At 40.9% G+C, this 17,089-nt stretch overlaps 1 protein-coding gene across 25 annotated transcripts in view; it reads right to left on the minus strand.

The window, feature by feature from the left end:
* Positions 1-17,089, minus strand: part of WWP2 (WW domain containing E3 ubiquitin protein ligase 2) — a 182,765-nt gene that overhangs the window by 33,406 nt on the left and 132,270 nt on the right. For all 25 annotated transcript variants that reach the window (XM_081512580.1, XM_081512595.1, XM_081512588.1 and 22 more), the window contains one exon: positions 11,975-12,185. In XM_081512580.1, coding sequence (XP_081368706.1) covers positions 11,975-12,185 — 211 coding nt within the window. The remainder of the gene's footprint in view (positions 1-11,974; positions 12,186-17,089) is intronic.

The following is a 17,089-nucleotide window of genomic DNA, read 5'->3' on the forward strand; positions in this document are numbered from 1 at the left end:
TAGTTGGTATATTATTAAAAGGGCAGAACTAAAAGATCCCGCATGCCATAACTATAGACCCCGAGTGCTGCAACTAAGACCTGGCACAGCCAAATTGAAAAAAAAAAAAAAAAAGGAGCAGGGGGGAGAATCTTCTGGCAAAAGTGATGAGGTGAAAAGACACACAGGGTGAAGTTACAGCTCTTCTCCCTCTCGATGGCCTTTTGAATTAAAGATAAAAGAGTAACAGATATTGCAAGTTCAAGAGGCTAATGTCCCATCTCTGGGGATTAAGTAGGGACTTTTCAGCCACAAAGGAGGCTAACATAGAGTGACTTCACACCATCTCTCCAAATTCCTCCTGTCTGCTTGGTAATCAAGCAGCAAATTTGATACTCTCTTTATTCATCTGAATTTGGAAATAAAGAAAGTCTTGAGAAAGATACTTGGCTTAAGGATAAGTACTGAAATATGGAAGCTCCTCAAGGCAAGGATAGCAAACCACTCTTTCATAACATTTGCTCCTAATAAAGATTTAAGGAGCCGAGAATTCCTCAGCATTTCCTAAGAAATTAGCTCTATCCTTCCTGTCCTTGGCAATTTCATGGCACAAAAGCCCCAATAAAACAACTTTGCTCATTTTGCAGTCACTGTTTGGAAAACTGACCATAATAGGCGGGTGGGGCTGTCCCTTGAATAAAGACAAAATACATGTTGTTGTAGTTGGAGAGAAAAGGTGCTAAAACACATTTTTCTTTATTCCAACAATTCTTTTGTTATAACTTTCATCTCATAAGTGGTCTCAACTTCTGGCTTCTTTTTTATTTCATTTGAGGCAAGGAGAGAACTTTGGTTTTATTATACTTTGACTACTATTTTCATTTGAAGAACGGATAGTTCTTCAAATTCCATGAAGTAAATGCCTTTAATTGACACAGTGGTCTTCCTGCACTGTCAAGAAGGAAATCGGCGTGAAGTCCTCTTTGCTTATATTCAAGAGTTATGGCAGCTCCTCCCAAGCCTAGACAAGACCTGTCTATCCTGTCTTTGATCCCAGTTGATCCTTAGAAATGAAAGGCTCTCTTTCAGGCATTATTATTGTCCGGTGAATCTCAGTGTCCTTCTATGAACCCTCTCAATTGGCTTAGCTAGAAAAACAGTTACCAAGAGGAATAAGACCTTTCTTCCATTACCTTTCTGCTTTTTTTTTTTTTTTTTGATATATACATTCTTTCTTTTAAAATTGGACTCCTGCTTGGATTAAATGTCCATATGGGTCCTCCCTGATCTGTGACCTGGCCTAGCTGCTTTTCCTAGAGAACTCTCAACTCCTCCCTACCTGCACGGCTCCTCAGAATTCATACAAATTCCTCCCCTCCATTCCTGTGGCAGAGTCGGTCGATTCTCTCGCCAATCAAACAAGCCTCCCGATTCTCCTCTCCCCTCTGTAGCTGCTGACCCACATAGATTAAGCCTTCTGACTGTCTTAGTTTGGTCTCTCCATGCCAAGAAAGTGATACTGGCAGCGACCTTTCATCAGCGCATCCCTGGCAGGGGTTAGGTTTCTGAACCTTATAAGCATCTTCTTCATGCTGAGATTAAAAGGCTTTTCAATGAAACTACCCATGGGTCTCGATACTGCATCCTGGTCACGTGGGTCACATCCTCTCCCACTGAAAAGCTTTCTTTGATGCTCTCAGAAACAGTGTTCAAAAGCCCAAGCTCGATTCAGGTCCCTTCCCAACACATTGCTCCTTGGCCTTCAATGCGTAGCATTCAGTTGGACCATGGACTACACAGGGTCTTTCTATTTGAAAGGACTTAAAAAACAGTCTCCAGTTTCAATTAATCTCTGTACTTTTTAAAAAAACCTAAATTCCCTTTGCTCCTATGGATTTTAACTGTCCTTTATTCAGTTTGTAATAGGGAAGAACACATCTGACTCCATATTAGATCTGTTTCTTTTACTTTAAACTTTGTGTGCTTAGTCATGTTGGCTCTGCACCTTTTGTAAAAGAATGTTACCTATAGTCTGAAATATACAAGGTAGCCCATTCTCAAGGTTCTAACCTTTAAGAGTCCATTCATATAAAAAGTTTCAGAACAGAGAATAATGTTTGTCTTGTTGGAGATTTATAGGGACATCGTGACCTGACCTATGTGGACAGCTGCAAGCACAAAGGATTCCAACACCAAGAAGTCTGCAACAACTAACCACGACCTTTCCTCACCTTGCCTTTGATAGTGCTTTGCTGAAACACTTTGGGGAGTTTGGGATTTTAGGGGGCACAAGCCACCCATCTTCTTGTATGGTTCTGTAATAAACCTTTCTCTGCCCTCCAAACCACAACGTTTAGGTATTGTCTGGCCTCACTGTGCATCAAACACACGACCTTGTGTTTGGTATTAATATCAAGTTGTATCTCTTCCATGCCCCAGTTCTCCCCCAAACCACCATCACTATTAAAAAGGTAAAGGCAGAAAATCTCAATTCCATTATTAGGATGGCATGCAATCATTTCTATGTTACCTGAAAAGAAATTGTCTGGTCACCTGAACCACATTTTCTTGTGGAAAGTTTCCTAAAAGGTCTTCAGGAAATGAGTTCTCAGTTACTTGCCGTTACAGTGTATATTCAACCATCATGATTAACACACATCTTGGTCAGAGTCCCATAAGTTTGGACAGAATCACAGTTTCACCAAGAGTCAAATTAAATTGAGAAGGAATTTAAATCCGACAGTCCAAGGATTTTGGTTTAGGATCAGAGATGAATCACAAATTCTTACTAAGAGCATTATTAACTTGCGTTATTTATAATTTGTTAATAAATTTTATTAACACAAGCACTGGGCATTAGTGAAGCTGACTCTCATTCAAAATACACTCTCTTCATCAGAAAACAAAGTGCTGCCAGAATACTTAGGTACCAGTAAACAAAAGATGCCTTGCTGGTTACTTAGACCCAAACTAAACTTCAGAAAAATACACTGAAAGTATTCAGGTATTCTTAAAGCTGCCTATGTAGAGATTCAACTTCCCTCCGGCAAACATTACAGGAAATTACTTTATGATCCTATAATAAATTTTAACTCTGAACCAAATCCCATTTATTCCCCAAGCTCTGGCCACTTCCTGGGTGAACCATAAGATTTATTTCCTCTGTAGGGACATTGTCAGACTGTTTTATGAGTCAAAAATCTGTGTGCAATGGAACACATCTCCTCTTCACTGTTTTCATTGCTTCAGGAGGTCCTCTGTAAACTGGGTAAGAAGTATGTTAAACTCAGACCTTCCCCCAAGAACCCTTCTTGAAACACTGAGCTTCCCTTTAAATCCAAGCACACTAACCCCCCTTTTAAAACTATCAACAACCAGCACTTTATGCCCCCTAAGCATAGGGGGGCACAGTAGTAGCTACTGAGGACTCTGAATTAAGGTCTGTTTTTCTTCTCCTTTTTCAACCATTTTTTTTTTTGCCTTGGAAAAGTCCACAAAGCCCTTCAAAGGAATATGGCAACATTAAAAGATATGCTTTCACAGAGATGCAAGACAAGTCCTAGAGATGGTGTCTACTAAAAAAATAAAAACATTTTTAAAAATCAAATTTGCAGATTTTAAAAACTGTAGATAAGTTTGGTAATGTAGGGAAATAGTCACTCTTAAAAAATAGTTAGAGAGGGCTTCCATGGTAGCTCAGTGATAAACAATCCACCTGCCAATGCAGGAGACAAGGGTTCAATACCCGATCCAGGAAGACCCCACTTGCCGTGGAGCAACTAAGCCCATGGGTCAAACTATTGAGCCTGTGCTCCAAAGCCCAGGAGCCACAACTACTGAGCCCACATGCTGCAACTACTGAAGCCCCAATGCCCGAGAACCTGTGTTCTGCATCAGGAGAAGCCACTGCAATGAGAATCCCACGTACTGCAACTAGAAAGTAGCCCCCGCTCACCACAGCTAGAGAAAAGCCCAAACAGCAGTGAAGACCCAGTACAGACAAAAATAAATAAATAAAATTATTTTTAAAAAATAGTTGGAGAGCGTAGGACAAATTGAGAAAGTAGCATTGACATACATACACTATTGTGTAAAACAGATAACTATCGGGAAGCTGCTGTATAACACAGGAAGCCCAGCCTAGTGCTCTGTGATGACCTAGAGCGGTAGAATGGAGGGGACTGGGGGTAGGGAGGCTCAAGAGAGAGGAGAGATATGTATCATTATGACTGATTCGAGTTTATGTAAGCAGAGACCACCACAACAATGTAAAGCAATTATTCTCTAGTAGAAAAAAAAAAGTTGGTGGGGGACTTCCTGGTGGTCCAATCATTAGGACTCCATGCTTCCAATGCAGGGGGAGCAGGTTCAATTCCTGGCTAAGGAACTAGGATCCTACAGGCTGCAGAGCATGGCCAAAAAAATTAAATTAAAAAAAAAATTTAAGTGTTTTAAAAACATAGTTGATAGGAGCAAAAATGGATATATACGCTCCCAAGGGCAATTTTGCAACTTGGTTAAAAACTTCTCCTACATGAACCTCCTTTAATTCAGCAATTCTACTTCGAAGATATATCCTAAGGAAATAATTATGTGTCAAAGATTTAGCTGTAAGTGTATCTGTCACAGTATGTTGTAGCATGCTACAGAAAAACTGGAAAAAACCTAAATGCTTTAAAATGGAAAATTAGTAAATTATGTTAATTCTATAATGAATATTCAGTCATTTAAAATAGTATTTATAATATGCTGAGCAGAAAAAATAACATGCATAAGATAAACAAAATTTTGTTTAAAAATTATAAAAATACACTGCTGCTGCTGCTGCTGCTAAGTCGCTTCAGTCATGTCCGACTCTGTGCGACCCCATAGACGGCAGCCCACCAGGCTCCCCCGTCCCTGGGATTCTCCAGGCAAGAACACTGGAGTGGGTTGCCATTTTCTTTTCCAATGCATGAAAGTGAAAAGTGAAAGTGACATCACTCAGTCGTCCGACTCTTAGCAACCCCATGGACTGCAGCCCACCAAGCTCCTCTGTCCACAGGATTTTCCAGGCAAAAGACACTATTGTTCATTAAATCTAAAATGCCACCAATTATAAGATTTTTAACATATCACCACGAAAGAAAAAAAAAACCTCTGTCAATTAAACTATAATATTCTAATGCTTGTAAATCACATCTTGATTTTAAAGAAATTAAGTGTTAAATAACGTACATATCAGAATCTACAAAACACGGGGTTCAGGGGGAGTCAAGCATGCATGTAAAATTTTTACATGATCAGAGTAACGAAGTATTTCAGACAAGACACAAAAGGCCTGTGAAAAAGATGAACAAATTGGGCTACTTAAAATTTGAACTCCTGTACAATAAAAAGCAACATAAAAAGGTTAAAAGACAAGCCACAGACAAGGAGAAAATATTTGCAATGCACGTAACTGAGAGGTAATTGGTACCCAGCACATATTAAGAAATCCTGCAGATTATAACAGCAGATAGTCAAACAGAAAAATTGACAGAAATATATGAACAGGCAATTCACAAGAAAAGAAACACAAAAACCAAATTTTTTAAAAATATAGAAACTGGCTTAATCTCAAGGACAATGAAGAAAATTCAAAGTAAAACCAGCAAGAGACACCCATTCACATCTGCCAGACTGGCCAAAGTGAAAACTATCTGACAATTTTGTTTTAGCAGGAATGCTTATGCATGCTCATGGGAGTGTGAATTGGTGAACTGACTCAAAAAGCAATTTGACAGCATCTACTAAAAGTGAAAACCTTCATCCTCCTACAAAGAAGAAATTCCAGTTTGAGTACGTGCCCTAAAGAAACAAACATGCACACAAAAGGGCATGCACAGAAAACACTTCATTGTAGCATTGTTAATAAACGCGAAGAGGTAATTATAATACAAATAAACACAAACATAAAATGTTATTTTTATATCTATATATCTATCACATACATGGTACATATAAATTTTAATTATAACAAATAGAATTTTACCTATTCATACAACAGAATACCATAGAGCAGTTTAAATGAATGTTTCCAGTTCCGTGTATCTCTGTATATAGGCAATGGGATCAAGGAGGCATTCACAAGGACTTTCAACTTTATTTATAATGCCTCCTTCATCAAGAGGTTAAATAACAAGGTAAGGAAGGGGAGATTTATCCTAAATGCAGCATAATGCTAAAGTTTGATAAGACTGAGTTGGGGAGCCCACAGGTATTTCTTATATTACTTTCTATTCTTATTTGCATGCTTAAAATACTTTACAATTAAAAAAATAAAATTTAAAAGCACATGCCCTAAGATTATTAAATTTTGGTAGATGTGTGTTTAATGTTTACGTATACATGTCTGTATATGTGGTCTTGGGCAAACCACTTAAGATTTCCTCATTTGCAAAATAAGGGTAAAAGAAGCATAGTAGCTACTACAGAGTGCCATGAAGACTGAAATAACCCACCTATGAAACCAAGCACTCCCAGCACACTGTAAGCATTTAACATGTGTTAACTATTACTAATGATCAGGCGAAAGTATATACAAGGTGCATGAAAAGTGCCAATGGTTATATCTAGGTGGGTGTCTGTTATTGTTGTTGTTCTGTTTCTTCTATTTTTTTTCCAATTTTTCAAAAACAAAAACTATAAAAAATCGTAACAGCTTTTGAGAATGAAAACACTTATCTAGTCATTCAACAACCACTCCTCACTCCATCTCTCTAGAAGCCAAGTACTATGCTAGGTGCTGGGAATACAAAGATGGAGGACACAGTAACACCAGCTCCTGAGTGTAGTAACACCAGCTTAAGAAAGTGTAGTAAAATGAAAATTCCTAATTACACACGAAAATATCCATAGAGCAGGGCAAGAACTTCTCATGAGCCAGCCCTGACAGAGTAGAATCTTTGGAAACAAGGATTTCATTCTGAGATGAGGAGGAGGAAGCCGTACTATCTGGCATTACCTAAGCATGTAATAATCCTTGCCGAGTCAAGAACTAAATCATACTACTTAGCACAAAGGGACAGATTCTCCCAGTATAATCCTTTAATCCTTTGCTATTCAAAGTGTGGTCCACGGCTCACACTGTTACTGTTCAGTGACCAGAAAAGTTCAGAAGTTTGTAGGCTTTTAGAAATTTTTGTACCAATTTGACATTGCCACATCCAAATACATGATCTGTAGATATGTTTCATTAAATAGAGGACTAAAGTAAAAGTTCATAAGAGACTGAAAAAAAAAACAAAAACAGTGGGGGGAAAAAAAGGACTAGTTTTTCACAGACAGTTTGAGAAGCACTGTTTTAAAACTCCCTGGGTAAGAATCTTTGGCTAGCGACAAAATTGAGTTTGGAATGAAATTCAACGGCAGCGGCTGGTTTATAACTTAGGAAAGAAGCTGCAAATTCCAACATCTCTTAAAGTGTCTCCACAAAGAAAACATCAAAGAACTCTTACCAGGTTGTCATCCTTGATAGTGTGTCAAGGACCACCTGGAGAAAGGACCTCTAGGTCTGCAGAATTGGACCTGGGGGTGGGGAGAGATGGCAAATCCAACAGATCCAGAGAACACCCTCCTCAATTAATTCTCCTCTGAAGCAGGAAACAGCCAGGGCAGCCAATGACTGCGGGAGGAGAGGGATGGTGTGAAATGGCAGCGCTGAGGTAAGCCGGCAGAGTCCAAACACAACGGCCTCCCTTATGTAAGAAACCACAGCGCAGCACGGGCTGCCAGGCTGGAATAATGCGCCTCTGTGCGCGAGGGCCTGGGCGAGCGGCAGGGCCTGGGACGCGCTTGGAGTTTATCTAAGCCATGTACACACGGTCTGTTAATGAGCATTTGGTCCCGAAAGTGGGCTCCCTGCTGATAAAAACCAGATGCAGGGCCAGCTGATCAAAGCAGGCCTCCCTCCCCACTGCCCTTCGCCCGGGCCACTATCTCACCACGTCTCTTGAGCCTGGCTGGCACCCCTTCCCTTGACAGACGTTCATAGGCTGAAAGTGCCACACCCTTCCAATTGGCTTCCTTCTCGCTAATTAAATTAAAAGGTACAGAAGGCAGGAGGAGGGTTTGGAGACCGGGAGAGAGGAAAGGGATAAAGGGTGTTCTGTTTGGATTGAGGCAGCCCAGGTTTCGGTGGCCTTCAGTCACTAAAACACAGGCGGATGTGACATCTTTATAACCAGTTTCATCTGCTGCAAGTTTCAGAAAGGCCATGTGGCAACTGGAAAAATAAGCTCTTGGCATCCCCAAGTGAACTGTGCCCGACCGCTCTGTGAAGGAGATGAAGGAGTTGAGAAGGTAAGGCTGAAAAGAGACAAAGTCAGCTGGATGTCTCAAAAAAAGCAGTCTAGTGTGGCTCACAAAGGCCACACAAAGGGGGAGACATGCTCTGCAGTGTTTCCCAGGCATGATGACCCCTAGTGAGCAGGAAGGAGCATCCCGACCCTGTGAGAGAGTCATACATGAACCCAAAGCTAGACAACCTAGTGAGGGACCCATTAAGGTCTTGCTCTTAGGAAGAAAATGTAATTCCCGTCATAGGTCCTCTTTATTTGAGGCATCAAAACAGCAGAAAACATTCATCCAGGTGGAGGAAAAATATATATATATATATGTATATGTGTGTGTGTGTATATATATATATATATACATATATATATATATACACATATATATATGGCATTTAAATTGATTCATTGTTGTTGCTCAGTCATTCAGTCATGTCCAACTCTTTTGCAACCCCACGAACTGCAGCCCGCCAGGCTCCTCTGTCCATGGGATTTTCTAGGCAAGAATACTGGAGTATGTTGCCACTGACTCCTCCAGGGGATCTTCCCAACCCAGAGGTGGAACCCATGTCTTCTGCATCTCCTGCATTGGCAGGAGGATTCTTTACCACTAAGCCACGTGTGTGTCAGTTGCTCAGTCATATCTGACTCTTTGCGACCCCATGGACTATAGCCCACCAGGCTCCTTTGTCCATGGGATTCTCCAGGCAAGAATACTGGAGTGGGTCACCATTTCCTTCTCCAAAGCCACGTGGGAAACCCTCAAAAAACTGGTTCATTAATGCACTACAAGTATGTCTTGGGAGCTGACTTTGTGCCAGGCTCCTTGCCATCTTGGCATTTACAGCCCAGCTGGGTAGAGGGACGCAGAACACACAATTATGCGTGTGAGAAGAACTGCAATACACAGAGCGGTCTGACCTTGTCTACCGGGGATTGAGGAAGGATTCCCAGAGCAAGTGCTGATTAATCTGAGACTTGAAGATGGATAGAAATTAATGGACAAAATGGTGAGGAAGGTTTCAGAGAGGGGTAACCAGCATAGCAGATGGTCCCCAACCCAGAGAAAGGGTGGTATACTTGTCAAACTAAAATAAGCCATTATGGGTAGAGCTTAGAGAGCAAAGCAAAGCATGTCTTCCATGGAAGGTTCAAGGGGTAGATGAGGCCCTGTCCTGCAGAGCTTTTTCAGGTCTTATTAAGGATTTGAGAATTGACTCCTAAAGACAAGATGAAACCAGTGAGGCATTCTAGGTGGTGAAATGTTATGTTCAGAATTTTATTTAAAAGGTTAAAATTGGTTCCCCTGACTCCTGAATGTAAGATACCAAGAAGGGAGGGATGATCCATCTTCTCTGGATCTCCTAAACTTGTAAATAAGCTGCTAGGGTGGAGACGGCAGGTCTGTGAATTGGAAGGCTTTGGGTGGAAAGTGTGCCCTTTCTGGCTTGCCATCACAGAGCAGAGAACTGAAAGCCTGCCATCTTCACCACCACGCACTCAGCACTGTCAGTGTCAATCGCCAGGCTCCGAGACAGCCCACAAAGTACCAGGGCTCCCAGTGGGCACCTGGAAGCCCCTCTGGGCAGAAAAACTGGGTCTCAATGCCCTTCTCCGGACCATCACTCATGTTCAAGTGGGAAGCAAACTCCTCAGACCTACTATCCCATTCTAAACGCTCCAGGGAGAAGATGCTGTTCAAACTCTACCCAAGAGAAGCGGTTCAGCCTCTGGTTGGGGTGAGTTGGGGGGCCAAGTAGGAAAACCAATTTCTCTGAGCTGCTCTGACCGCCAGACTCTGAATAAAGAATGTTTTCAGGGCCTGGAGTTTTCCAGCTGCCTGGAAACAGGAAGGGCCCAATCCAGGAGAACAGTAACCCTCACACACGCCCTACATAAAGACGCCTTGAACCAGTAGCCTTAATTGCCTGTGACTGACACACGGAGGGAAGCCCGCCTTCCAGGCTTTGCTCAGCGGAAAGCAAACAAACAGGCTCCTGAGGCACCCGGGCGGCCATCTTCTCTCCCTGCCAAAATGATCCCACTCTGCTCCTCCCAAATTACATACAGATTTCAAATTATAAACCAAACAAAGGTCTTTCGAGTATTCCTTACCACATACACAAGAAAAAGAAAAAAAAAAAAAAAACCTCTGTAGGAAGGAGTTGCACGCAAGCAAGTAGCAATAAATCTTTTCACAAAATGGAAAAACTTCACAGAAGACTCTGGAGCCACCTCTCAGTATCCCCTGATTCTCTATGGGTCTGGGGGGTTAAAAACCATTTGTAATATTTTTCATGTGTTCATTGTGTTTTGATAAGAAATGTAAGTCGAGTTGTGTGCCAGATGCTAGGGATGCAAGATGTAAGTGGTAAAAATCCCAAATGCCTTCAGATTTAGGATTTTTTGTTTGTTTGGACAATGGGGTTTTCTAAAGTGGCTGAAGAACAGTATGGCGTGTTATACATCAGTATACCATCCTTCCCTTTTATCACAAGGGCTTCCCTGGTTCCAACCTGATAACCAGGATGGGCAGTGGGACCGCATGGAATTGGCCCTGACAAGTGATTGGGAACCCTGAGATAAGACTATTTCCCAGCTCAGAACCATTCCCTTTTTTTATGATTCTTTCATAACCACTTCAAAAATATCATTCACCAGGTGTAACACTCACCATCGGGTGAGGGCTTCACATACACTGTCTTATTGGAGCCCCTTAAAGAAATCAATCCTGACTATTCATTAGAAGGATTGATGCTGAAGCTGAAGCTCCAACACCGTGGCCATCTGACGCAAACAGCCGACTCATTGGAAAAGACCCTGATGATGGGAAAAACTGAGGCCAGGAGCAGAAGGGGGTGGCAGAGGATGAGATGGTTGGATAGCATCACTGACTCAACGGACGTGAGTTTGAGAAAACTCCAGGAGATGGTGAAGGACAGGGAAGCCTGGCATGCTGCAGTTCACAGGGTCACAAAGAGTCAGACATGACTGAGTGACTGAACAACAACAACTTCCTGGGGAGACAGTTATGCACGATTATCACCTCTACCTTACCAAGATGGTAAGTCACTTGGGCAAGGTCATAAAAGGTCAAGTTAGGATTCCAATCCAGATCTATTTGATTCCAAGGTCCTTGCGCTTCATTTCCTCTCACTTTTGGCCTACTGGGGCCATCTTCCTGTCACCCAAGGCATTTAGCATCAGATTTCATTCTGAACCAAAAGGTGGCAAGAAAACTATGAGTCCATGTTAACATCAGCCCCAGTCATGGAAAAACATACAGTAATACTCAGGGCCTAAAGTCCTCCATGGGCCATTGAGATAAAATGCGAGGGAGAAAAGCTGTTTTCTAGGCAGGATCTGGGCAAACCCAGTGATTTGGGAGGGCAAAATGAGCTCCTTGTTCCATAACAGCCACACTCTTTGAGTCGAGCTGTTCATTTCAAGTCACTGTATAAGGTAGCATTGATTCGGCCCCAGATGATTTAGGTCTTTTTCAAGATTTATGTAGAACGAGCAGTCCTTCCACACCTTCCTTGCTCCTATGCATGGCAGCTTCCCCAGGGACTGCTAGCCACCAGGTAATAAATAACCACGTTGTTTCTGGCCTGGTGAAGGAGCCCCAGTTGGTTTTTTTTTAGGGGGTTAGGGGTGCTGTGGTGGGACAGAAGGCTACTCACCCAGCAGGCAGAGCATCGGGGGCCTGGGCGGCTGCGGGGAACTGCTGAGTGCCCGAAGTGCTAGGCTCCTCCCCTTCAGCCGGCGTGGCCGTGGCAGGGATAGCCACAGTCGTGGGGTTCGGGGTCACACTGGACACTGCAACAGGCGGGGACGCCACACCAACAACAGAGGGTTCTTCGGGATCAGTGGTTGCAGTGGGTTCGTCATTCACTGAAAATACAGAAATGGTATTTTAGAGATCAATTCAGGGTTGTGTTCACATTTACCAGGTTTCTCACTTAATGGGATAACACAGTACCTATGAGGGTACCACAAATGTTACCAGGTGACAGCAAAAGGTTTTACAGAACATAATACTGGAAAATACAGCAAGTCAGTAAGAGCCTGTGAGGAAAAAAAAAAAAAAAATGGAAGATGGATCTGAAATAAATAATTAAATATTACCTCCTTTATATAACTTTATTAAATTTTTCTAACATACTACGGTTACATTTATTGCAATAAAGTAGCAGGAAAAGTAAGGTACCAGGGAAGTGTGTCAGTGACACATGGAGCATAGTCAAGGCCAAAGTCAAGTTTATAGGGTTTTCTTTAAACTTGTCACTTGTCTGCTAGGTACAAATAAAGATCACCTTCTTTCAAAAAGCTCCATTCACACGAAGAGGTAGTAAACTTTGAGTAATGTGCTTATTCTTTTAAAGATACATACTCAAAGTGGGGAGCATAGATTAACAGCCTACACAGAAAAGATGGCATTCAGAGATAAGGGACTTGTCTCCAAGGTAACAACAGACAAAGATAGAAGTGAAATGTGCTGATTCCTGAGTCTCCTCATTTCTCCGTATCTTTGATGATCACTCATGTTCACAAGGACCCCAAGACACTGCAATATTCTCACTCAGAAAGGAACCAAACATGGTCTCAAACATTTAAAATTCTTTGAAAATGGATAAGCCATAAATATACAGAGAATTTTCTACATATGTGATTTGGGCTTCCCTGCTAGCTCAGACAGTAAAGAATCCGCCTGCCAATACAGGAGACCTGGGTTCAATCCCTGGGTTAGGAAGATCCCCTGGAGGAAGGAATGGCTATCCACTCCAGTATTCTTGCCAGGAGAATCCCATGGACAAGAGGAGCCTGGCGGGCTACAGTCCATGAGGTTGCATTGAGTCGGACACAACTGAGCGACTAACATATATGTACATTTACACTAGAATTCCACAGGAAAACCCCCTTGGTTTAGCCTCATCTTCGTAATTCAGAAACTCTTTTTGGTGTTTCCTAATGGCCATCCAGATCCTTATTGAACATTTCTTCTAAGAAACAGCTCACTATAGAGCCGTTCCATTGTTTTTTTTTCATTTTTATCTCTATTGAGGTATAGCTGATTAACAATGCTGTGCAGTTTCAGGTATCTGATAGAACAGCAAAAGGACTCAGGCATACATATACATGTGTCCATTCTCCCGCAGACTCCCCTCCCGTCCAGAGAGCCATTCCACTGTTGAACAGAAGTAGCTACCAGAAAGACTTTTCTTATGTTAAACTGAATTCCACTAGATGGTTTTAATCTCCATGCTCTCAAGCAATACAGAATAAATATCTGGCCACTCTGTTTCTCATTCACTTTCTCTGTGCCAGTAAAAGGCCTACTATTTCTTTAATGTCTCTAGGTCACGCCCTGTTCTAATGGCCTGGCTGCCCTTTTCTAGTTGTCTTCTATTGTCTTTATTTCTAAATAATGATATCACAAACCGAACATAATAAATGAGATAATATCAGACCAGCAGAGTTAGATTTCCAATATAAATGATAACAGCAATGTTTAAAGAACACCAGCATGTACCAGACAAAGTGCCAAGTCTTTCAGATGATCTCATTTAAGCCTCATACACGACCCCATTTTACAGCTGAGGAAACTGAAGCTCAAAGAGGTTAAGTAAACTTCCAAGGTCGTAGGGCACCTAATTCGCACCCTGCTGCCTGCCTTCAGAGCCTGAACCACTCACTTGCTACACACTACTTCTCCCTCTCTGCGCATCCTCTGATGTGACCCAGGATTACAATAACTCAGAAGCAACCACATGATGCTGTCGGCTAACATAAGATCGGTTGTCAGCTGAAACTATAATTTCTTCACATGATATGATGCCAAGCTTGATCTTAACAAACAGCAAAGAGCCTAGGAACCACCTACGATTAGTTTAAATAATCTGCTTTCTCTCCAATATATGAAATATTGTCTGACATGCAGAGTAAATTAGTTAATAAACAACTGTATTTTGTGCAACTGATGTTTCCCCAGCGTAAATGCAAGAATTTTTATTTATATTCCCAGTATCTTGGTTGAGTTAGTAAAACACAACAGATGGCAAGTCACTTTACACAAAATCTATAAATTTTACTCAATTTCAATTTAAAAACCATGACTTTTTTGAGAACCAAATACATTTATTCAATAATTTATAAGGAAAACTAAATACAGAAGAATAGCCATAAACATTCTAGAGATGAAGAGTCTTATGTGTATGAGGAAGTACGGGCAGGGGTGTTCTCCAAAGTGTTAGCTAACACATACCATAAACTTACAACAACTAAAACAATGTGGCACTGATAAATGAATAGGCAGATGTTGATTAAATAAACCAGAAAGCTCAGAAACAGAATTAAATACACATTGGAATTAAGTAATTCAGTATATGACAAAGGGGACATTTTAAATTCCTACAGAAAAGACAGACTATTCAGTAAACTGTACTATGACAAGCGGGTAGTGTACTAGACAAAAACTGAGTTACATCCCGATTTCACTCCTTACATCAAAATCAACTCCAGATAGACCAGAGATTTTGAAATAAAGAGGAAGCCATGAAGGAACTAAAGAACATAGAGGAGAATACTTTTATAATCTCAGAGCAGAAAAGATTGTTTAAGGTATCATACAAAATCTATCAATAAAATTATACTCTGCACTTCCACTGGTCAGGGAACTTGGATCCCACAAGCCATAAGACATGGCCAAAAATAAATTAATTAATTTACAAAATGACCTCCAAAAATCTAAAAGTCATAAAAGATTGATGAACTCAACTACATTCATTTTTTAATTGAAATAGCCAAAAAAAAAAAAAAAAAGCAAAAGCAAAATTAAAAGAGAAAACAACAAACTGGGAAAGATCATTATCAACTCATATTACAGACCAGTGGCTAATTTCTTTGATATGAAAAGAGCTTCAACAAATCAACAAGAAAAAAAAAAAAATGCACAGAGATACTCCACAGTGAAGGAAATACAAATTACCCCATACATATGAAGTACTCCCATCAGGAGGCACAGAATGTCTGGTGTCTCTACTGCAATGTTAGCAGCCATTGATGATTATTGCCTTAATCCACTAATTGGTGAGGGACTGCAAAACAGTAATAATCTATCATGTCTCTAAAGAGGAATTTCCCCTATCAACTATTTGGCGGACTTCCCTGGTGGTTAAGAATCCACCTTGGTATTCAGGGGACACCAATTCAATCCCTGGTGATGCCACAGGGCAACAAACCTGCACACTGCATCTACTGAAGCCTACCCGCCCTAGAGTCCGTACTTGGCAACAAGAGAAGCCACCACAATGAGAAGCCCATGCACAACTAGAGAGGAGCCCCTGCTCGCAGCAACTAGAGCAGCGAAGACCCAGCACAGCCAAAAATTAACCAATAAATGTATTTTTTTAAAAACTATTTGTCTACCTCAAGGTTCAGTTTGTGAAGAAAAAGAAGGAGAATTGTTGGAGTCTTTCCTTTTATTTACCAGTTTTCAGAAAAATGAGCTGATACTCTCACATCCTCCCAAAAAAGTGAAATTTTATTCTGTTTAAAAATCATTATGAAAAAAAAAAGAAAAAAAAAAATCATTATGAATTCTTGAATTTAAATATGTTTCAAGTATTTCATTCATGCTGGGAAAGACTGAAGGCAGGAGAAAAAGGGGACGACAGAGGACGAGATGGTCTGATGGTATCACTGACTCAATGGACATGAGTTTGAGCAAGCTCTGGGAGATGGTGATGGACAGGGAAGCCTGGTGTGCCACAGTCTATGGGGTTACAAAGAGTCGGACACAACTGAGCAACTGAACAACAAAAAGTATTTCAATCTGCTGTGATTATTGTTCTTATTGGAACTAAAATTGTTTCCTTCTTTGACTGGGGTTAACAGGAGACGGAAGGGGCAAAGATTTTCAAGTTGGTTTCAAGTTTTTTGGAAAAAATTCTAAGATGATTTAAATGGGAAAGTGAAGAACAGCAGGTATATTGTGCTAACATTTATGTGTATACATTCAAATAATATATATGGACATGCTTATATATTCAAATTGGAAAGAATTATAAGAAACAGAACAGGGACTGCCTCTGGGGAGGGAAGGGGAGGCTGGAGGACGAGAACAGGAAAGAGACTTTTTTACACTGTTTAAACTTTTTTACTTTTGTATAAAGTGTTGACAACGTGTATGTACCACCTATAAAACATTATGGTGAAATTGTTAACCAGGAAAAGAATAAAACCAGAGCCTTGTGGCATGCCAGTGGAAAAGACTGTCCAGTCAATACTATTTGGATTTGACCATTCATGCAGCTACAAATCTAGTTACAAGGGTTCCCACCAGGACTGAGTCTGTCTACAGAGCTATCTGAGAGCCTGTGATTTACCAGTCATTCATCTGTTTAAGAGTTTTGTGCTATCTCAAGTTTGGATTGGAGACAAAATATGAAAGCCAGATATCCTAGCATTGAAACTTTACGTGTCCATGCTTATACTCTGCTCTCAAAAAAACTCTGTGTGTGTGTGTATGTACAAACATACTTCAGAGTTATTGCAGGTGTGATTCCAGACTACCACAATAAAGCAAATATCATGATAAAGCAAGTCACATAATTTTTCTGCTTGCCAAGGGTATATAAGTTATATTTACACTATACTATAGTCTATGAAGTGTACAATAGTATTGTCTTAAAATACAATGTACGCTTTATTGCTAAAATGCTAACCATCAACTCTTTTGCTGGTACAGGGTTTGAAATATTGCAAGAATTATCAAAATATGAGCATATGCTGTTGGA

This window comes from Giraffa tippelskirchi, chromosome 7 (assembly GCF_054371585.1).
Source record: "Giraffa tippelskirchi isolate mGirTip1 chromosome 7, T2T-mGirTip1v1.2.pri, whole genome shotgun sequence".
NCBI classification, from domain to species: Eukaryota; Metazoa; Chordata; class Mammalia; order Artiodactyla; family Giraffidae; genus Giraffa; species Giraffa tippelskirchi.